Source organism: Drosophila melanogaster, chromosome 3R (assembly GCF_000001215.4).
Source record: "Drosophila melanogaster chromosome 3R".
Taxonomy (NCBI): domain Eukaryota; kingdom Metazoa; phylum Arthropoda; class Insecta; order Diptera; family Drosophilidae; genus Drosophila; species Drosophila melanogaster.
Window position 1 is genome coordinate 13,218,753 of NT_033777.3, and position 23,941 is coordinate 13,242,693.

Here is a 23,941-nt window from a genome sequence, read left to right on the forward strand (position 1 = left end):
ATAATAGAACATACTTAAGCCAAACGTATCTATTATCTGGGGATCGTCTGCCCGCCGTTTCAGAAAAGGTCAAAGCGCGGAAGTTCAGCGAAACCCGAACGGGATCGCGATGAATAGATTGGCATCAGATATAATCCGAGTGTGAGAGGTGCTTGGACCCGAATTACACTGTGAGAAATGTGTATGGTATGTAAAGCATTCAAATTTGCAAGGTATGGCCCTAATACAACATACAATAAGGGTTTAATAAACTTCGTACTGCATTTTATAGATTTTTTTTTTTTTGAAACTAAAAAAATTATTTAGAATCTTTCTTTTTCCTAGTTTTTTTTTTAGTGATTGCAAATAGTTTTTCGGCAGGGTAGGGGAAGTACGGAAGTCTTGCGATGTTTACGCCAATGTTATGAAAGGCTTAATCTGATTAAACTTAACCTGCTCAAAAAACTCATTTAAGTCACCAAAAAATTCCAATGAACATAATAAATTTTGATCCTATCTTTAAACATTTGAACATGGTCGTTAAAAGAACTAAAAAAAATAAAACAGCTTAAACGTCAGGAATTTTTTTCCATATGTCACTGATGAAGCTTCTTGAAAACTTTTACCGAACCATCTACGTCATTAAAGTTCCTAATTACGAATTCGTTTGAAAAACCATAATTCAGAAAACCTTTAACGTCATCACAGTTTCCAAGTACCCCTTTTCCTAGGGTAGGATGAAAAGCAAAAGCGCTAAATTTCATAATTCTTAATTAGCTTGGAAACTGAACTAGAAGTCGTGAGTCGCGAGAAACTTGTTTGTACAATCCGATCGGTTATGCTGGAATGACAAATTATGCATAATCAGCCTGCCACACTAAGATGTAGTTTCACAGAGAGATTCACACAATTAACGAACAGATTTATATATTTTTTTTCTTTCAAACGAGACCAGGGAGTACAACAAAAGCAATGATCTATGCATATGGATGAGGTAGTAAAACTATGCAGATGGATGGATTGGATGAGTTATTGTTGAGGCCTCCAGATCCTTTTCGCTTAGCAAGATTTTAATATCCTTCTCTACGAATGATTGCTCTTGGAATCTACTGATCACGTCCAATAGAACCAGTCCTCCCACCAAGCAAAATCCGGCTACATATAGGTAGAAAATAGGACTATTGGGAAAGGAGTACTTATCATGCCACGATCTCCTGAGTCCCTCCCGCTTGAGGTCAACCAAGGTCATTGGCAGCCATTTGCTGACTATCTTTCCCTTGAAGATGGTGGGCTTTACGCCCCCAAATCGCCGGGAACCTCTACCCATCTGCTTGCTCCGGACAGCGGACTGATACTGTGACCAAACCGTATAGACTCGTCTGCCGGTAAACGTGGATTCTTGCGGAGATTTGTTTTGGTTCTGCATCCGGAGTCTGGAGTCGTAGATCTGCCGGGAGTTTACCCGATGGAGCGTCTGATAGGCCTCACAGATCTTCATGAAGACCTCAGAGTCCCTGGTCTGACTATTTGCATCCGGATGGTACTTCTTGGACAACTCGATGAAGGCTCGCTTAATCTCCCGGTCGCTGGAGCCCACGGGCACGTTCAGCACCTGGTAGTGGTTCTCGGCGCGGAGCTGCGACATCGGTTGGCTCTGGTACGTGAATCTGGAGCCGAAGGTGGCCAGGCAGCGCACCGGTTGGCCAGCTCCGGTCTGGATGGTCCTCAACATTCACGTAAATTTTGCGGGTCCCAAATCGTAAATGAGAAATTTTTAAAACTCTCGTTCTCGCATGAAAAAAAATAACAATGTATTCGGGTTAAAAATTTATTTGACTGTTCAACAGCTGCCAACCGATCTGATATGGATGTGTAGCGAGTGTTGAATGAACAGAGCTATTAAATTAAACAAATCAATGCGTTAATACTTTCCTTGCAGCTATGGTTATTTTATAACAAAAACAAAACTATCTTAACGACGAACAAAAAATTGGCTCAAAACCACACTGTTCGAAGTCAAGGATAATCATGCATAAGTTATAAGATAGTTATAATTCATCACCAAAGGAAAAGGATTAAGCAACATTATAGTTCACTTCTCTTAGAAAATTTCTATAATTATCTGTACGATTAGTGAGTTGAAGACCATTCAAATTTGGAATCTCAAAACCAAAAACTGAGTCAGCGTGTTAAATAACCCATATTTGGCACAGGTTGACAAACTACTATACTAACGGCCCAGATCGATAAAAGATCGACCCTGGGCTATATAAGCGACCCCATGGCCAATTCTGTAAACAGATGCACAATTGTGGTATGATTTGTGGGCCATTATCTGTCTGTCCTGACCTTCCGGAAGTGCCAACGAACTTGGCAATGAATCTTCTACGCTTGGAGCGACGCGTGTACCCTGGATTTGGCCATGTTGGTAACCCGATATGCTATGTTACACAGCTAAGTTAAATATTTGGCACGTGTGGGTGGTGTTTTCGAGGCAAGTGGGTCATTTCTCTCGGCACCGGAGACATAAACAATTCCATTGAACTTGGTTTTCGCACACTGCGTCAGCGTTTGGGCCTTAGATTACGTCGAAGGTGGCTAAAAATATTTGCACAAGACATTACTATAATTGTTTTTGATGGCGCATTATACGCCATCGAATCACAATGTTTGCCCAACGACGAGTCATTCATTCACCTGCGAATTAGTGTGGCCATAAACGATCTTAAAAATAGAGATGCTGCCGTTTATTTATTGTTACCCCATGAAAAGCACCATGAAAAAATATTTTCTTTGAATTAGACAAAAATTTGGCATTACACTTATAGAAAACCATTAGAAACAACTTCCAAAAATGATGTTAGTAATATGACTTGTTTTAAAAGACGAAAGACAAAAATATAAATTACAGAACTTTAAAAGAACTACGTTTGATTTACGTTGTAAAACAAAATTTGTTGTACTATCTTTACATATGAGTTTCAGATATTATTTTCAATTTGTAGTCTTTTCTTCTTTGCTTTATAATAAATAATGGGTTAAGTTTCAAACCTAACCTTTCTTCAAGAGAGTACTTCCCCGCCCCGTTGGACCGTTCCACTCCTCAGAATTGACATCGGTTGTAGGAACCACCTGTTAATTGATTTCAGTTGGACGGACTGTGCCCAAACGCCTTCTTTCAGTCGCAGGAACAGTGGCCTCGAGGCGGCGTGTTCCCAAAACATATCGCGAAAAGCTGTGAACATTTAATTGGAATTGATTAAGCCGCCGGTCCGGTTGTGGATGGGCAGGTCATTAGCGATTGGCGACTTTAAATGATTCCAGGTCGCCGGAATCCCCTTCTACTTCTAGTAGACCGAAGGGCTTGACCATTAATATAATCGCTTGTGCGTCACTGTGCAGTTGGGTTGGGAGCGCTATTTTTTTTTATGTTTTTGGCAGCATCATTTGGCCACAGCCCATATATGTTAATTGACACTACCAATTTGCTTCGGCAGCGGACCATCTAGCCACGTTTCCGTCGAAATCTCCATAGCCAAACGCAGTTGGCCGGCGAAAGCCTGTCCAGGCGACCAAATGCAAAACGATAATTGGAAACAGGTTCTGTTTCTATTGAAGAATTAGCTGGCCCATCCCCGGACCCATCCCCACTGAAAACGCCGAGCTGAAGATTTACGACAAGTGGTGACTGGTTGTCTCCGCCGTGCGCTGGCTCATTTATCTGGCCAATATACATATGTATATGTGTTACCTATGCATAGCTATGTATGTATATATAGCGTGCTCCTTTCATCCCGACTTATTATGACGGGCAAAGAGTTTTTCATTGGAGCATCTGATAGCCAGTTTACGAGGGCTTCTTTCGGGGCTCCATGCTGGGTCAATGGACAGGAACGTTGCCAAGAAGTCTGCGCCGGCTATGGCTCATCGATTCGATTCGAGTTCGAGTTCGAGTTGGCTCGACATCTCGACTTCTCTAATTCTCATCTTGGTTGGTTTATCGAGTCGCAGCACGGCATACAGCGAAATTTAAATTATTCATATGTCAGGTTGAAGGCTGCTTTTGCTGCCGCTGCTGCCTTTCGCGTGTAAAAAGCTATTTGATCGCAAGATTAACTCCGCTCGGCGATTGTCCGCGGATCAATTAAAACTAAGTAATGGCGTCTGTGAAACCAGCTAGAAACGGAAATACACAAAACTTCGCAAATAGACAGCGTTTGCATCAATCAAGTGGAACAATTTTATTTGTTTTTCTGGTGAATAAGTTAAGCGGGGGAAGTACGAGTTTTAAAGCGTGTGAGGGTGTCCAACACTTTTCCTCTTTCAACATCTTACAAAACTATTCAGTTTAAAAGTGCCTTTCGAAGCCCTGGATTCCTAAATTCGTCTTATTCTACATATTCTGTCTTCTTTATAGTCTCTCGTTATCAAATTTTTATCACTGGTTTCCGTTTCTTAGCCTAACTATCCTTCAATCAGACTTTCCGTTGCTTTCCGAGGAAGTAAAATACAATACAATGGTGCCCTGATAACTATTAACATTTTGGTTAGAGGTATTTAAATAGCACTCCATTTAGCCACTAATTAGCCAGGTCTTCAGGTAGACAAACACCGAGGTGGCCACATGGGTTATGTGCTGCGCAAATTCTGCAAAAGAAGATACAGAAATAGCATAAACTTTACTAGATAAACCGGGCATAAAGAGACTTAACGACTATGTACTCAAATAAAGTATCCGCCGACTGCAGGTCTAATTTGCATTTACAAAGCTGTCGGCTCTTTTGAGTCGCAGTCGCGTTGGCCCTAATGACAATGCATCTTCTTCCTTTGCATACTCTTTTTAAAAAAAGGTCATTCAGTTTTCGAAAGTTTTCGATATTTAAACCTCTCGTTACTTCGACAAGTTTCTGGCTTGATCCAAAAAACACAAAAAACTTAATTATCTAGCAGTCTGTGAAGCAATAAAAGGAAGTTTTTTAATATTATCTACAACATTTTTGTAGATTAAATAAGGTTTACATTATAAAAGAAAAATTTAAATTTGTATATGTTTATATATATTTTTGAAAAGAAAGTTTTCTCTATCGGACAACGAAAAAAACTAGGCGATATAAATATAATATTTAAAATTCAAGAATGTAAGATAATACGAAGGCATCATAACACCTGCATCAATAATGTAAATTATGATAATTCCAAAAAGAAATATCCACGACTGTGTAGATACACTCACATGCACAAATGAATTGGAAGGTGAATATTTTCCTATGATTTCCGAGCAGAGTATGCGATATTCGTTACCCTCAGAACCAAAACAAGATAGACTTTCCACAGTGCGAAGGCTTAGTCTCGGGTCGGGGCCACTTTAACTTTTACTACGGATGCGAAATGGCGACCGTAAATGAAGCCCTGAACCCCGGGCAAATTGACAAATGTTGGCACGCAAATTAGGGAGACGGGCGGCGGCACTGTGGTCACCATGGGCTTTTATGGGGCACCTTTCGTTTTAATTTGCCGTGATTAATTTGCATATTTCGGCCTGCAGTCGGCATGCGGAAGTGGCGGCATAATTGTGGATTTATATGCATCATAAATTAAGTTTTCTGCACTTGGGCTGGGCGGGCGGTTAAGTACGCGATTTTATTTGGTGTTTATCATTTCAGTTTTATTGATTTAATGCAAATGCAAAGTGCCGTGTAATTAGCAGCCGCTAAGTCGGAGTGATAGAGCTGTTGTCTCAGATGAGAGGCGCTTCCTGAAGCCGATAATGACTTACTGGAAAAATATGGACAAAGGTGCAAATGCCATTGGGAAATGATCGACGGTTGGGGCGGGAAATAAAAGCGAGTTGATGTTTGTTTAGTACATGATACATGAGTTTTATTTGTATTTTACTTGTATCCATCTTGTATCGATATACAATATATTTCGTAATATAATTTCACTTAAATTTTTGCATTCTTTATGCTGCTTTAATGCGGGTTTCAATTGTTTACACATTACTTTTTCTCTTGGTAGTTTCTTACTTTCTCTTGAGTTTCGGTAATCGTATTACATTTAGCATTTCAATTGTGGTTTTTTTTTTCTTTGTTTAGCAGAATTCTTTTTGGTTTCGATTATATGTAGTAGTATGTATATAATATTCAGTAAAATGATCCCTACATTTTGTATGCTCTCATGTCATATTTTCAATCTAGATGTATGTCTGTATATATATATTTATTTATATATAGTTAATATCTTAAAACAGCAATTATGTTTTGCATATGTTACCTGTCGTCTGCGCGAAACGATCTTCCATTTCGTCTTCCTTGAATTTAAAGTAAGTTCTGCGACAATAATAATTATAATTTAATCGTTAACAACGTTCCGTCATTGACACACAAACAAACATCGTCATATACATTAAATAGAATTCTGCATTAATTTTCGGTTTCATATTTGTTTACTTTTGCTGAACACTAAAGCGTCGCCATCAAATCATATGTATATAATATATATTCAAATTTGGAACACAAGATGAGGACTTTTGGAGCTGCCATTGTACTAACTGCACGAGTATGTGTTTGGGTGTCTGTGTCCACTTTTATGAGTTTCGATTTATTAATTTTCGATCTGCTCGTGACTTTTGCTCTTTTGCTCGAGCAAAAGTGGTCTTAGTTGTTATTTTTAGCTACCTTTTAACTTTATTTGCATTAGTGCTGCCCGCGACGAGTGTTTGTTAGCCATTAAGTAGTTCCATAGCCATTACACATTACTCAAACGGACAGTTGTCGTCGTGTGGGTGTGTGAGTGTGTTTGGGGTCCACTACAGTTTGCAATATAAGCTAATCCGTGTGTTCTAAGTGAAAACATAGGGTTTCAAGCGAGTTTTCGCAACGAAATTCGGGGGAATCGAACGGAAAATGCTTGGCATGATTAAAAGCTAACAGTTATAATTACAGTTTGGTTTGCTTAATTTGCGTTTGTTAAACTTTTACCTTTGTTTTATTACCACTAACAAGTAAGAACACATATTTAACCACAATTCGTTTTGTTTTCCGTTCTCTGGCTTGTATCTGGTTGTATTGTGTTGCTTGCTGCTTAATTTTTACAAATTGCCTACTTAAAAAGTCATAAATCAGAGCCTTACTGCACACCTGCTGTTTTCGAGTGTGCTATTCATAATATATAATTAAACTAAATAAACCATAGGCCATATATTGATATGTATTTGATTTTTATACATAAAAGACTCTGTATTTAAGTTACTAAACCTCTCCTCTGCCTTTAAGACTAATTGTGAGAATTGTTGTGATGTCAAATGCATTTCTGTGCCTGGCTTCTTCAGTTTTATGGTATTTTAATTTTATCAGATTCAGATTTATATTTTTTTCTTGCCTTCTGTGTGTGTGTGTGTATTGTAGTCTATTGTATAGCAATCAACATATTTATTACATTGTACAGAGAGTTTAGTCTACCACCTAGATTTCGATTTTATTATCAGATGTCGTAGCTGATACAATTTTTAACTTGTTCTTAATACACAATAAACAAAAACTTGAACTATGTTTCCTCAACTTCGGTTTGGGTGTCACTGTTTTATACAAAACACAAACACATTAACCGTCTAAGGATCCTGCTCATGTATGTATTTCCTATTCCTACGCTTCGTCCTTCTATGAAGAGTTTCTGGCTATGTGTGCATGTGTGTTGGCTTGTGGGGGTATGCGTGTGAGTTTAAGTGTGACCAGTATGCTTTCATTATTATCATAAATTAGAATATGAGTGGTTCCGTTTCCGTTTCGATTCGTTAATATATAAATTCTTTTACAATTGGCAGACTACTATAGCAAAAGCACACTGAGATGTGATCGTGTGAGAGTGAGTGAGTGGGTGCGTGTGTGTGGTTGTCCTATCGTTTACTTTAATATATATAATATATAATATATTTTATAAAGATGACCTGGAAGAACCACAACGAAAGCAATAATCTGTACAAATCATACGAGTAGCGATTAGTGCACGTTTACCAAAAAATCAGACGACGAAGTGTCCATGTCCATGTATAAAAATTTAGATCTATAAGCATAACACTTGGAATTTGTCTTTAATTCGTTTGCTCCTTTGCTTCTAAGGCGAAATATTATATTGTCAATTCTTTGGCTTGAGCCGAAAACCATGCAAAATGACAAAAAAATATTCCTAATTTCGGGTGAGACAAAAAAAAAGTGGGGACGTTGGAAATGCGTATAAATGGTAATATCAACGTAGTCGTAGAATGAGTACTTTTCACTTCTCTTTTCTCGAAGGCAGAAGGCATAATACACGGTAAACTGGTGTATTTTCTGTGTGATATTCATTAACTCTATGCTCACCGTGAGTGGACGCACAGTAAATACTGCCTCTGATGACCTCTGACCTCGTGATCCCACCTGACCTTGGAGGCCGGCCAAGTGGGCGTGGTCGGGGCACAGGCAGCACTCGCTTTGGCCCACTCGACTCTACTGAATGGATTAACTATCAAGTCTAGTCTTGGAATCGTTTACTTTATATACCTAGGTTTATTTACTTTTTTTTTCTCATTTTTATCGGTATTTCGGTTAAGAGGCGAACGTGGTGCAATCATAGGGATAGGGAATAGGGATTAAAGCTAGTCATCTTGGAGTTCGTCTCACACATTTTCGTGTCCACAGTTTTAGACAATGGTTTAGTACAAAATTTTAAAGTTATTTATCGTTTGTTAATACCTCCTTTTTACGCAATTTCGGTTTTTGTTTTCATTTCGCTTCTTGCATGGTATAAAAATATAAATGTTCCACATATATTTAAAAAATCCTTTTGTTTAAGTTTATTAATTTGCATCATGCAGTGTTATTATTTGTTTGTTTGCTTGCTTTTTTTCCGTTTTGTTAGTTTATTCTTGTCTTGTTGTTTGTCCCTTTAAGAAGTATTTAAAGTAATGCATAACTTAGGAATGCCTTGTGGATCTGCTGATTCTTCCGATTCGCTTCTCGCTCAATTGTTGAATTATTCGTTAATCGTGGTGCAATTGTCATATAACTATGGGGAGATTTCTAAGTGAGTGGCTTGCTATCGTTGCTTGCATTGGTGTTGAGTACGAGTAGTATCAGCTATAACGGAATCGAATACAGTGTCCTAAGTGCATTCGACACCTGGCTAGAGGGTCACATAAATTTTCCTAGATGCTACAGTTGAAAGCGAACATCGCTCAGTAGGCCTTGACCACAGTTCATACCTAATACAATACAATTCGATAATCGCTTATTTGATTGAGTTTCCCATGTGGTTTTACTTTTGGTTTAGGGTTTAGGGTTTTCTTATTTATTGGTTGGTTTTAAAACTTTCAAATGTTAGCAAACAGTTAATGTTGTTGTTCTTCATAAGTCTAATACTTGTTGAATCTATGTATTATCAGATAGTGTGTGGTATTATAATAATTGTTGATAAAAATAACTTAATTAATATCAGTGTGGCTTACCTTAGTAAATTTCGAAAGGTTTTCGATTTCCATAGTTAATACATATTGATATGCCTTTAATACGATTACAGAGTACGGTTACGATTACGGGTTACAATTACGATTACGTTTACGTTTTACTTTTACTTTTACTCATTAGCTCTCATTTAGTCTGCGACACACACTGAACTCTAGGGTTGACAATGATCTTTCATTTTGTTGGATTTACGTTTTGAACAATATTTATTTATAGATATAGACATACCAAGTACATATACGTTACTCATCATACAATACGTTTTGTGTTAATCATTGATCCAATTTCGCTATGTGTATAAAATTTATAATTACCATTATTTAGTATTAAATCATTTCATCTTCCTCCGTCCAATTTTCTCACTAAGCCAATTTGTAAAACGTTTAGTACAAATACAATAATATACTGATATGTTTTGCATTATAAATATCATCTTCGTCTTTGCCCCGTACTACGCTTACAACACATTTTCGATCGATTCTTTATTACAATTTGTTAAATTTGTTTCGATAAAATTTGTCTTGGGTAGTGCTTGGCTTGGGGCTATTAGTCCGCGTTTTTTTTTTTGGTTTTAACTTTTAGTTTTCTTCTAATAAACCAATGCCAATTTTTGTACAATACAATTGTTGATTTTCCGAAAATGTCCATTTGGGGTTTCTCATAAGAATCGAGTGGTTACAATTTTCGAGTATAGTTTTCCTTGGGAATGTGAATCGAAATCAAACGAACCCTCAACCTAAGCATGAAACCAATGCAATTTGGCCAACTATCTTCAGGCAACAAGGACTTTTTTCCGGTTTGAACTGAATGCTTAAATTGTGCCATTAAATGCGCTCAAATATCGCTCAAGAATGTGGGCATGGCAATAAAGTGTCTGTCATCTGAGCGAGTTTTCCGTTCGGTAAACGAGTATCTGTAAACTTTGTTTCTTTTTGGCTGCCGCAAAGGCAAAATGACAAACATTTTAGTTCTATCTGCATTAATATTTATCAAAAATTCCGCCCATCCCTTGGCCAATTTTTCAAATTAAGCGATTTAGCATTGTGCTTCACAAAAAACAATTTGGTTTGGGCCTGGCCTATGGCGCGTGGCGTGTGGCATGTGGCTACAGTGGTCTCTGGTGTCTGGCCAGGATGTCCAGAATCCTTCGAAGGACCCTGCCTGACCATCTGACTGCCTAAGGGTGCGTAGAGCTCTAATTTCAATTTACAAATGTTCAGCAATTACCATCGCATTGCTCAAACCGATCCTACTAAGTTCTGTAAACAAATCACCTGCTCCTACACAAATGTCTGCGCCTACTAAAAATTTGGTTTTATTAATATACGTGTTCTAACTTTAAGTGTGTATGGTTGCGGTTGTGATGGGGTGTGTGAGTGTGTGTTCCAGTTTGTGTGTATATGTCGTATTTTCCGGGAGTGGTCTTCTTTTAGAAAACCCTTTTGGTTCGCAATGCGGCGCAGATGTAGATCAGAGCAGCGATTCCAAGGAGCTGGAGCCTCGGGGATATGGAAGCACTTCCCGAATCGCCATCGCAAGTACCTAGTAAGAGATAAAGATAATGGAGTTTATATTCAAGCGCAGATTGCGGACGATCAATAATGATTATGTATGTATGTGGGCGGTTCTGAAAAAGTCATCCAAGGCATAATCTATCTATCCTCTCGCTAAACATAGCAATATCTATATCAATAACAGCTCTACTATCATGAAGCCAAACAAATAAAATAATATGGACATGTAAGGGTACACTCAAATAGATGAAAATCAAGTAAGCATTTGGTTTTCGGTGCAAGTTTCGGTGCATTGGGAATGTATAGAATATACTTAGGGAGATCTTTGGGCCAACTTACCTTGGACCGCCAAAAAGTCCCGCAGAACGAACTGCTTTGCATTGTTGTATCATAACTTTTTTTTACATTTATGCAAACATAGATTAAGTCAAAATTCGTGTGCTAATTCATTCGAAAGTTGTTTGATCACAACAAACCAGGCAAGATACAAACTTCAAATGGCCCGGCCGGCGATCAGATTTCAACACGCCAAACCAGGCCCAAAGACCGGCAAAGTGTTCAATTTTTAGACTTTTAGTATTTCAGCCCGCTGCGCAATGTACAGGGATAACTTGCTCAACGACTTATAATTTATAATCCGCGTGAGGTGAAGTGCAAGTGTGCAAAATGAGTTAAAATCAAGCAAGGCAATAAAACAAAGCGAAGCAAATCAATTTCGAAATCAATCTTCGGTTAGAGCTAGGCAATAAATCGCCTTTATAATATCCGAATTGTTCATATTTCTTGAGCCACTCTGTCGCGTGCATTTAATTTTTGCTAATTTGAATTTAAAAGGCTGGCCAAACCATAGATTATTCCATTCAGATAATGAAGAAATAAATTGGCACAGCCGCAACAAAAACCACATACAAATTAAATACGCCGAACATACATATTTGAAACACGTGTCGCTAAAAGCCAAAAAAAACGAAACGAAACGGAGCGATGCGAAGCGATCCAAACCGCACCGCACCGAATCCAAAGAGAAAAGGCCATACAAATGCAAAAGATATTGTATCTACAAGCTACAGGTCTTTAATCCGTATCTCAACGCGTGCGCCTGAGTTATGACACGGCGAACGTTTATTTATCGCGGCCGGTGACATTTCTCGATTCCAGCGGTGCCAGCGTGTCTGGTGGAAACAGCAGGACGACCAGTTCCAGTTCCCATTGTATGGGATTAACTCAAACTAGATCTCGGGTGAAATTTTAAATGGCCATTAAGGCAAATGGGAAGCATTGTTGGCAAGCGCTGTTGGCGACAAAGAATACACCGCTACATATACAAATGCAAATTAATTAATTTGCCAAAAGCAAAACCTGTTTGCTCCGCGGATGGGGATAGATTTTCGGGTGCTAAGTGGCAAACTTTTACCGCAGCCAGATCAAAAGTAGAGCTTGTCATTTACATATGTATGTACATGCATATGTGTATATTCGTATACCCGTCAAATGATCGATTGGGGAGATAGCTGCATTAAGAGAGGGTTTTAGATAGCTGCTCTCCCCAAATCCGCAGTTCGTTCCCCCAGGCTTATTTGCATACCCGATCGATCGGATTTATGTAAAACTGAAAACCAAAATTAGCTCCTAAAACCAATACGGTTAATTAGCATAAATTAAGTTTTTATTAATTTGTGAGACAGTAATTTTCTTTTGTGCCACTCATCGATTTGCTGGTCAGATTGCGAGCCAGACATGGTGGCGCGGCCCTCTGCGATGGTGATCTTTCACCCAAAGCCCATAAACTTTAATGGCTCCACAACTTTTAAGGCCTTAAGTGCAAACATAAAAAGCCACAACGCCCACCGACTCGCAGCTAATCTATATAACTAGAGACTTTTACGGGGCTCGTCATTGATCATTGTCAGGGCCAGGCTTATATGCATATTTACATTTCTTTTCTCGGTCAGTCGTCCGATCTGTCTCGCAACTCATTTTCCTGATTGATGTGCACATTTTGAAAAGCTGACACTGCCATAAATTAAAAATGCGGTCGTCGGAATGATGCTACGCATCAATGAATATAAATTAAATAAATGAAATAAATTCAAAAGCATAACTAAAAATCTTTCACCGAATCAGTCGCGTCAGCCCCTCTGACTCATCACTTCGACTAAGTGAAAAAGGATGGAGCTTCAAAACGTATTAACTGCTTGAAGCACAGAAAAAATTCTTATACTATAAACTTTGTTTGTTATGATAAACAGTTCTTGGGTTAGAATAAATACCAAAATGCCTATTGATAAGAATTAACAATATTATAGTTTAACATTATATTTATCTAACAAGAAATAATAGATTTTCTTTTGGTTATTCATTTTTCTCATATAAAAGCCAATTCTGTCAACTACCATTTTTGTGAATGTATTTTTCTCTCTGCAGCTCTGAGTTAACCATTAATCATTCGAACGGTAAGTGTTTAACATTTCGGATTTGGACGACCATTGACACTCACTTTTGTCCAGAGACTCTCGAAAGAAAGGCTTGGGATAGGTTGGCACTTTAATCGCCGTTATCACAGGTACATTATCGGAGTGAATAATCCACTCCGGACTCGTATGTTTTGCCTGACCAGAGTTAACCCAGCGCTCGAAGGGAACCGAATCTCAGCCGGCCTTAAGGTGTGGTGCCGATGATGCCGACAGCCATTAGCTGACTTTATGCCGTTTTTTACGATATATCGTAGCGAATACCAAATTTATGTTAATTGTATGCCAAACATACACACAAAACGATATCGACACAACACACAACACAACAGAAGCCAAAGAACGAACACTGATAGAGCAATACAATGGCAAACAGAAACCTCCAACGATGACTGTACTTTCATTCACAATTGGATCGGAGTGTGTGGGGCATTTATATAATATGTATAAGTTATTATCACTCACCTGCCCAACTCCTGACTTTTGGCAAGTAATCATTCCAGAACGAGCAGCGAGCCGCCAAAGGACCCCTGGCCAATTTCTCGATCTTATCGTCGGTGCTGAAAATATAGTAGACGGGATCCTCCTTGGAGAAGTTGGGCCACTCCTCGCCATCCTGAGCGGGATTTCTGAAATGGGCGGGCGTTGGTAAAAGTTTTTTTTATGGCAAACGAGAGGGAAACTTGGCTAGGTTTGCTATAAAACCGGTAAGAGCTTTTGGTGTAAAGCTTGGCAGACAAAACTCACCCCGTCTTAGCAAACTCGATGACCGCACTGAGCATACGCTTGCCCAGCTCACGCTCCACAGGTCGATACTGCAGGGAGTTGTTCAGCGGCTGGCCAAAGAAGTATTCGATCTCATCGCCGTGCAGCACGCCCATCCATTCGCCCCACAATGAGGTGCTTGTGCGCTGCAAAAAAGCAAAAGAATCCAAATAAGAAATTGAACATGGCTAGAAAAGCCAAAGAAAATGCCGTGAAAATGGGACCGTCGATAAATGAGAGCAGAGCGCCACGCTGTCGTAAACTCCGCCAGAAATTATGCAGATAAACATCTACCCTTTTTATTTATTTATTTGATTTCGCTCGCCTGCTCGCTGGCGTTCGCTGTTAATGGTAAATATTGTCGCAGCATGCAGCGCACTGGAACGCCGAAAAAAAAAACGAATGAATAAATAAGTAAACGCCTGGTCGGCTGCCAGCTCTGAGTTTCAGCATTTCAGTCCCAAAACTCTGTCGCCCTTGACAGGCAGCGGCATTAAATGCCCTCGTGTGGCGCCATTTCACGTATCTCACAGCAGTTTGCACTGGAGCTGCATCTGGGGATGCGGAATCGCAGGACAGGCTGTTGCACTGGGTACATGCACGGGCGACCACGTTGCGTATACGCCATGCTATACCATGGACCACATCTGCAGGGGCATATACCCATAATGCCTAAGAAAATTAACACCCAAATATTTCCATCGGCACATAAATGCTTGGCACTATGACAATAATGAAAGCCACATATACATTATTTTAGTTTTAGTTCTTAGATATCTAAGCTCGAAATTTTTTTAGAACTCACTTTGTATGCGGCTTATACTGATACTTAAATGTAACAATATCAAAGGCACGTTTAAAGCTACTAGCCGTCCGTACTCTTTGCTACCATCGTGCTGATTTTCATTCTCTGGCCAGCAACACCAGCCTAAATGCTAATTAGGCAATCCTCTTGTAAAATGCAATCTTATGCAAAGCGAAAAAGGAAAACCTGCCTATACGATTCTGCTGACCATTACGCCCAGCTAAGAGCTGAAAGCCGAGAGCTGAGGGCTGAGAACTGAGAACTGAAAGCTGAGGGCTAAGCACTTAACCATTCAACTTGAGTTGGCCACAGTCGGGCTCTGCTTGAGCTGCACCTTGACAGGCTGGCAGCCAAGTGCCAAGTCGCATAATGAATAGTGTCCGGGATATGCCATGGGTAATTCTGGTAATGCGGGCCGCTGCTTTTGCTCCTTCTGCTCCTGCCAAGTTGTTGGAAATTTATGCGACTTGGTCGTTGGCTGTCAGGACACACGTCCCCTATATAAAGTAGTACGTACACACATAACATAAAAGTCCTGCAGTCCTTACGCCTTTTCGTGCAAATAATGAAAAATTGTACGCAGCCGGAGCGGAGAACTAAACTTTTTTGATTTAAGCGCAAAATTGCAAACAGCAGTGAAACTTGGACTCGTAGGTCATAATGAGAAGCGCCACAGTCGAAAGTCGAGAGGAGTAGCGAACTACAGTGGAGTAAAGTGGAGTGGAGTACAACCAGTAGGAGCAGGAAAAGCAGGAGGAACAGTGGAGAAGGAAAACTTATTTAAGTGCCAGGCACGTTGCACGCTGCAGTAGTCAGCGGCGAATGGCGAAATGAAACAGAAACAGGATCTGGGAGGGGGGCTAAAATATGGGAGGACAATGGGAGGAACGCTGGTCAGTCAAGCATGCGGCCAGTGGGGAATGGGGATGACCCCCTGGTCACCAGCCAAGCAGATAGACAATCTGGCAGGCACTTTAGCAGCTGGCGACCCCATTTGCCATGCTTCGTCGCCCCATCGCGTACCCGTTTATGGGCAAAGTGAGTTACGAGTTGTGCTGCTGCAACTTGACGGCTGTAATTAAAACTAATTTCATTTGCTCTCATTTCCATTTCGGGGGTGGCAACAACCGGTCAGTTTCTGCCTGTCAACTGCTGGCGCTGCTGGTCTATTGGATTATTAACGGGCGATTTGGTATAAACAATGCAGTCAAACTGGCACACCGCACGCACTAAATTCTGCATATTGTGCAATCAGCCGGAAGGAGCCACAACTCGACGGGTAAAACAGTTTGATTATCACTGTAAACTGGCGTAAATATTAACCGAACATCAAAAGTAAAGAGCATATTGGCTATTTGATAAACTAACGAGTGATGTGGAAACATATTGATTGCAATGAAAATGGAAATATATAGTTTTTTCGTGCATTTTCGTCCTTAGGAAAACTCAAACCTCCCAACACCAGAGATATATGTGTCGTAAGAGTACCGCCCACTAATTTCTACGCTGCGTATGCTTAATATTGATTTGCCTACTGCAGTGATTCGTTCGGCCAAATTACCACTTATTATCGGTCAATATGGTAGACGATATCGCAGCCATTAGTTTGTGTATATTCAAGGAATCGAAGCCGGCGAACGAAAATCAATACATAATACAGACCACTCTGTGTATACGCATTGTAAGAGCTGCGTATTTGTTAATCATTAGGCCGATCCAACTGGGTCTGCAAGCAGCCGATATCAATCGACGGCAGCAGGCACCGCAGCTAAAGTCGTTTAAACAAATAACTGACTAAAATTATGCCCCACACGTGCAGGGCATGCGGGCCGTGACCTCGTAAATTGAAGTTTTATTAGTCGACTCCGCTTTCCCATGCTCCTGGCCCCTTTCGTAGGGTCGTGATCCAGTAACGATTTCTTGCCCTGTTCCCTCTTAGCTACTTTGTAGTTGTATAGTTGTTGTGTCTGCCCGCAGCCAACATCCTGAGAACTGTGCGTGTGCGTACAGTTTAATTGGCGCCCAACGTGGGGCGTTTCTTAGTATGTGTGTCTTTGCGAGGGTTCTTCACTCTTGGGTGGGCGTGAGTTGCGTGAAACTTTTGGTTACCATAATTATGGCGGCCAAGGTTGCCTGCTAGCTTAACAACAGCAAGAACAACTGCGACAGCGACCCTTGCCCCCATAGGTGTGACATTATGAAGTCCAATCAACGGATTGCACGCGTTGTAGCTGTCTTCAACAAATTGCTTGATTAATTGAAAAATTCACACGAAGTGGTCGGACACGCTACGCAAAATTGCACACGACAAAGGACAGGGATGATATCTTCATTCAGTGTCAATGATTTTTCAATCATCACAATCATAAGAAATACAGTAATTTCTTGGTTGACGGATTAATTGTCCAGTAATATCGGTAGCACATAACTTACTTCTAGCTCTTTAGAAATTGCCTATAATTACAATTTTTTTTTAATTTCGATGCAGCTCGAAGAAAACATTACGCAAGTCTGAGTATTTTTCGTTAATTAGTTTATCAACGAACTTTAACTTTAACCTTTACAAGCATGAATAATTATACACCATTGAATAACGCTAACTTGAATTCATGTTCAAGTTATTCTCCGTCAAATGCAATTGACTAGGGTATGCTCCTGACCCCATTCTGCCTAAAGTACTTTCACTTTCTATGTCTCTGATTAGCCGCAAGCTCTGCTTTCAGAAGGTTCAACCCTTAGTAATATACTTCGGCTTTTGAAAACGCCCCGCCATCATTCAGACATTAATAATTAACGTTCACAGTGTAGCGTTGACATATCACGGAGCCGTAACTGCTTCCATCGAAAATGCAGCCACTGTGGAGTACATCGAGAGAAATTCAGCTTTTTTAATTTAATTGAATACCTTTTGAAAGAGTCAGCTTGAACTCGACACTCGAAAGGTATCTGCAAGCGCATAGTTTATTCACGCTTTTCAGTTGGCTCAACTTTCAAAAAAAATGGCTTAAGATTGTAAAAAAGAAATTCTCTGGACTTGAGCAAACATTTTCATAGTGTCGAATACTTGCGACAGTTATCCACTTTGGGCCTGAGCCGGACTGCTGCCTGCCATTAGCCTTGTGTGCAATTTTAATGACACGCAAATTGCAGTTGCCTGCGTTGCAGTGACTTCAGCGTGGATTTTTGCGCCGTTGCGTCACTTGCGCCCCATTTGACCGCATTCCGATTGGACGCACGCGCTTCAACGCCATCTTACGTGTCAAAGCCTGAGAAATATTTAATGGGTGCCATGCTGTTCTGGCCATTTCGCCAGGATACAGTGGGCACCCTCGATGTGGTACTCACGTGTGTAAAGTAGTAGTAGTGCACGGAAGCGCCTCGCTCCGCCAGAGCCTGGGCATACTCGTTGGTGGGGCAGGTGAAGAAGTGATCGCCCACGGCGCGTCCGATTTGCTGCTGGTTCTGATAGCCAGGATTGCCTTCCCAACTGGTATACTGAAAAAGAAGAAAAAAGTTTACCTCAATATATCCCTCTCTAATTTGGAATAATTTAAATTAATGATCAGTACATTACGTCCATAAAGTTTTAAAATAAATCATAAGACCCGCCAGTTACTGTAATATAATATAAGATATTAGTGTGGCAAATGTTTCTAAGCAACTATCATAATTTTTGCCAACTCAATGGGAACGAAGTCCGTAGTCATCTACAAAATGAAGTTGGCTGTCCAATTAACCAATAACCAATGGACTGTTTCAGAGAAATTGGATCTTTTAAAAGCTCTACAGGATCCTGGCCCAGCTAATTCCGGATTTTGTCCGGACTTAACTGTCAAATGCATATCCAGTGCTGACGCAGAATGCCGCGAAATGAAATTAACCGGCGACAGGGCAGAGTAAATGAATAAAGCCACTAAATGCAATTCAATCAGCCAGCCGTCTCCGTTGACGTCGCATTTAACATGTTTAGCACATGCAGCGATGCTGCTGGTGACACGGAGCAGTTGCACGTTGCACTAATGCACTTCGGGGGATGTGTACTTTAAAAAATATTCGCAATATACATAAGTATAAATCAACAAAATTCTATAAGATACTACGGGGAATGTGATATTTTAATACATTATATATTATATTATAATATAATATTCCTAAGGCCTTGAAATGCGAATTGGTATGCATAATTTCAAAAATAAAATAAATTTTCTTCAGTGCATCTGTCTTTTGCAGTTGCTTATTCATCATAGAATGCCAGTGCGTATTTAATAATTACCTGGAAAATGATGGCCTCGCGTTCCGCTTGCGTTGCCTTGCCAAAAATATTGTTCATAATTTCCAGGTATTTGTCCCGTGGCAGGGCCGTGGCATCGTCCTTATCGAAGTAATCGATGAAATCGTACAGCAAGAAGTAAGTGCCTGCGAAATAGAAAAGGGAAATAAATGTTTAACCCATGCGAGGTCATGTCATAACAATGCTGGGTGAAAAGTGACGCGAAGAGGGATGCTGGCCAATCTGGAAAAACAATTACCACTACAGGCGGCGCTTCAAGATGCCGACTCACAATGGAGGGGCCGTGCCAAGGACACCGCGCTCAGCATTAACCCCAAGTCCTTAGACCCAGCAGCCGCACCAACAACAGGCGCAGCAGCAACACCTACGACATCAGCAGCAGCAGCAACAACAGCAGCAGCAATCATAACAGTTTCAGAAGCCGAGGAGTTGTAAGTGCAAAATAGAATAAACCAAAACTTGTGCCCACTACAAAAACAGAAGCATGAACTAAGAAAAAAGTCAAGTCGACTGCCATATACCCTATTCCTTAGAAGTCAGCCCGATAGAAGGGTTGGTTACTTCCCTAGCTCAGCAGAACGTGAATGAGGTATCGAATACCTTTTCTGCCAGACTATTACTACTAAAAAAACTAATATCGAATTAATAACAAGCGGAGTTTTGGGACACATCTCACACGATTTCTCATAATCAACAAACAATACCTCTCTCTCTCTCTTAAAACACGAGGTACAACAGGCAGGACGATAGAACAAAGCGGCTCGTCGTTGCCTTTTATTAACTTAATTTTTATGGCACTTGTTGTTGGCCCAGTTGTTGTTCTCTCCGGCTTTTGTCTTTGTCGCACACTTCAAATACGGGCCACACTAACGAACCATAATTGCTGCCTATGAGCGGCGACGGCAGCAACACAACAGCAACAGCAGCAGCAGCAACACTTGCGGCAGCAACATCAGGACACATAGTCGAGTATCTGTGTTTGTGTGGGACGAGGGCACGTGCAACCCATTCCCAATTTATCTTGCTGGCCCACTGTGTTTATGTTTGCTTCGATTCCATTAAGGTCAAAACCTTATGCAAAGCCAGGCACGAGGAGCTTTGACTTGAATTGCAAACAATATTGAACGAGCTGCCTGAAACGGTCGCTTACCAAAGTCGATAAGTATGCTTTCCACACGATGGGGGGGGGGGGGGGGGCCAGGAAATATATTTACATTAAAGAGGGGATGGATCGCTTAAGGGTTTTGAAATCGAATAATTTAATAGCGTCTGAATGGTGCATCTTATAGAGTTATGGGCGCACCATTTATACAGCACACAGATTTGGAAAAGTCATATAATCTGAATAAATTATTTTACTACACGCCGGAACGACCTTGCGCTTTTCAAATATTACTGTATGTCGGGCATACGCTTTTAATTAAATTGCCAACAACACACTCACTCTGTGGCCACAAATTTCTGTGCTGTTTTTTTGCGGAAAATCTCACTCACTCCCTCACACACATAAGCGAAATGTAAATACGGTTTTAATGAGTGTATAATTGAGTTAGCAGCAGCAACAACAACAACGCGGCCCAACTGATTCAGCGGAACGTTGGAAACGCTAGAGGCGAAATTCAGGACTCAGGACTACAACTACGGAGCCAGCGATAAGTTGGCCGTCTCGGAACGCGAAGCAATTAACGAGCAAACAAGCTGTCTTGCACACACACAAGCGAAGGAGGCACCACCACACATACACATACAAACACAAACAAGCACAGCAAGGAACGTACACATACTCACTCAGGATGGCATGCAATCGCAAGGCAGAGGACTTGCCACCAAAAGTGAATTATTTAAGCAGCGAAAAGATGACGTCTCGAGTTCATTGCATACTTTTGGGATGCACTTGAAAGCTTCTCTGCTCAGGGAAAATTGTTAATTCTCTTTAATCCATTTGATATTAAAGTACCTCATAATTTCAAGAGATTTTCAAGTCGTGGGATGTGAAATCAAGTTACTTGCGTACTCCACCTAAATATAAATAGCTTATTTTTGGCGTATATTTAATACATTTAAAAGTGCACTCCGTATCCATTTCTAAATACCAACTAATTTGCTAAAACCACATGCAGGTCAATTAGTTGAACTACACTAATATTTTATTTAGGATAACCATTAGCCAAACGCACACACTCCAACGCACTCAAATAAATATAAATATATATTTATATAATATGTTTATAGCATGTATGTATGTAAAAGGGACGAAGGACGAGCGAATTTGTCAAAAACAAACAGAATAGGATGCTTTCATGTACGCGGCTCATCGTAATGTATTTGAATTTGTATTCGTATTGTTGCAAATGCTAGATGACCTTGAACTCACAAACACCAGCACAAACACCAGAGCCAAACTCACATACGCACACACGCTCAGCTGAGTAACGGCACTTGTACCCATGGAAAATGGTGGCAGTTGCCTGGCGGCCATGCACGCACACCTACACCTTTTTGGCCAAGAGAAAAAAGAGAAAAGAGAACGGTGAGCGGTGAGAGAGCAGGAGCCAGGAGCAGAGAGAAAGCGGAAAGCAGCAGCTGTGAGCAATGAGTGAAAGTGAGCAGAAAAGCACACGTGTCTGCTGTGCTGGCTTATTCTGCTCCTGGCAAGACAGGAGCCGCAACAACAGCAACTAGCAGCCGCAACACCAAAAACACTAGCGCCAGTAGATGACTGGCCAACAGCAACAAGAAAATCGAAAGGAAAGCCAAAGCACGAACTGGCACAAAAGCACCGAGAATCTTCTTCAATCTCTTATACGAAAAACACAACCCAGCCCTCCCAAAAAGAACCTGCCACCCAACACCACCCACCCAAAACACCACCCAACGACATCCTGCGGTGGCGTCTCGCGAAATAATAAGAAAAGGAAAACGCAAACGGAAAATTTGTTACAAGTGCGCCACTTACACGGCCTGGCACGGAAAAGCTGGCAGCACAATGCACACAAAGAGTTACGCCCCAGATTGAGAGGAAAACAACAGGCAGTGAATGCGGATAAGGAAAGTGGGGAAAATTATGGGAGAATCAACAGCAGCATTTCGCAGAACGGCAGGTTCTCACCACACTTAACGGTGATTTATCTAATAAATGGTTGCATTTTCAATTTTATATTCTGATTAACTGTCTAGTTGAGTAGCTAGCTCTAGTAGCTGCAAATTTAAAACCGGGGCTTGGAACATTTAATGGGAAAATATTTAAGAGCAAATTATTCTTCCTTTCTCACGTTTTAAATACAGTTTGTATAAAATAATCGGATTAAAACTTTTGCGAACAAGAATTACTTGGATGGAAATAAATAAGAAATCAAATCCACAACGATAAAAATGAATGTATTTAATACTAATTTAATGCAAATGCATTTGCTTTTCCTGCCACATAAATAATTCAATTATATTTTAAACACATATTTCCTGCACAGTCATTTGTATACTGCTCTTTACACTTAATTCAGATTCATATAGGGTTTAATAAATTGAGTTTGGTTTCAATATGTAAACTTTAAATTGAAATGGACCCCAATCGTTAAAAGTTTTAATATTAATTTATGTCGGTTAAACATTTTTCTCGAAAGGTAATACGAAATGATTACAGCAGAACTTTAACTCAACTTTCATTACTAATAGTTTGCTGCCCCGCTTTAATAAAACCAGTCCCCTTTGTCACTCAATAATGCTGCGGCACGTGTGCCACTCACGCGTCCCGTTCCGCCCATCAAGTTGAGGGCTCGCTTTTTGCTTTCGCTTTTCCGCAGACCTCCTACCGCCACACTGACACCACCCACCACCCACCACCCACAGCCCATCGCCCACAACCCATCGACCACCGCCTCCCGCTGTCACCTGAGCGGAATATATATTTAAATAATTTATGATGCCGTCCCGCACAGCTGAGCGCCACATTCCAGTGCGTGTGTGTGTGTGTGTGTGTATAGTTAGTGTGTGCGTTCGGATGTTTTTCCTTTTTTCCCGGGGTCACCGCAATTCGCGTGGGCGAGTCTGGCAAGTTTCGGCGGCATTTTATATTTTTTTCTGTATTTTGACTCCGGCAATTCCGGTGCGTTGACACATGCCTCACTCGGCATTTAAAATGTAGCATAAGCATGTTCTACATCCTTAGTCCGCAGAATCCTTATTTTTAAGGGGTAAAGGAACAATATGTTTAAACTGTAGTGAAAATGAATCATAAACCTATTTAACCATCGAAATGTATCTCGTTTTACTTGCCCTAAGGACACGTAAGTATCTGTTAACTTAACTAAAAATACCTTGCTATATATACTCGTAAGCTGGCAATCCATTTACACTTGCCGCACTTGAAATTTAAAGTTCGCAAAATTCGCAATTTGTGTGCGAAGCCAAAAAAGGGGGAAAAAAACAAAAGGCTAAGCCGTAAAAGCCAACAATACAGGACACTATACAAAGTGCAGTTCTGCGACAGCCGAGTCAGGACTAAGCCGAGCACAATGTAACCACTACCAGTCGTACTCCTCGAAACCCAAAACGCAGAACCCGAAATCCGTAACCCAAAACCCACTAACCCCCTCGATTCGCCGCTCAGTGTCATGCAATAA

The 23,941-nt window shown here is 40.6% G+C and overlaps 2 protein-coding genes across 4 annotated transcripts in view; both read right to left on the reverse strand.

The window, feature by feature from the left end:
- Window positions 1–891: 891 nt before the first annotated feature.
- On the reverse strand, window positions 892–1,826 carry CG8476 (uncharacterized protein). Its single transcript, NM_169497.2, has one exon. It carries the CDS (start codon window positions 1,709–1,711, stop codon window positions 983–985), a length of 729 nt encoding a protein of 242 aa, NP_731777.1. The 5' UTR covers window positions 1,712–1,826; the 3' UTR covers window positions 892–982.
- Window positions 1,827–4,198: 2,372 nt separating this feature from the next.
- Ace (Acetylcholine esterase) overlaps window positions 4,199–23,941 on the reverse strand; it is a 36,567-nt gene continuing 16,824 nt past the window's right edge. Inside the window, exons 6-10 of one of the 3 annotated variants that reach the window (NM_001275601.1) lie at window positions 19,305–19,447; window positions 18,377–18,526; window positions 14,209–14,372; window positions 13,927–14,090; window positions 4,199–4,626 (exon numbers count right to left, since the gene is read on the reverse strand). In NM_001275601.1, coding sequence (NP_001262530.1) covers window positions 4,553–4,626; window positions 13,927–14,090; window positions 14,209–14,372; window positions 18,377–18,526; window positions 19,305–19,447 — 695 coding nt within the window. In that variant the 3' untranslated portion in view covers window positions 4,199–4,552. Of the gene's footprint in view, window positions 4,627–5,872; window positions 11,019–13,926; window positions 14,091–14,208; window positions 14,373–18,376; window positions 18,527–19,304; window positions 19,448–23,941 lie in introns of those variants that run through there. The other 2 variants (NM_057605.5, NM_001170129.2) reach the window with 2 other exon arrangements.

Excerpts from the sequence above, each read along its gene's own strand:
- CG8476 (NM_169497.2), bottom strand. The coding sequence starts at position 1,711 with ATGTTGAGGACCATCCAGACCGGAGCTGGCCAACCGGTGCGCTGCCTG.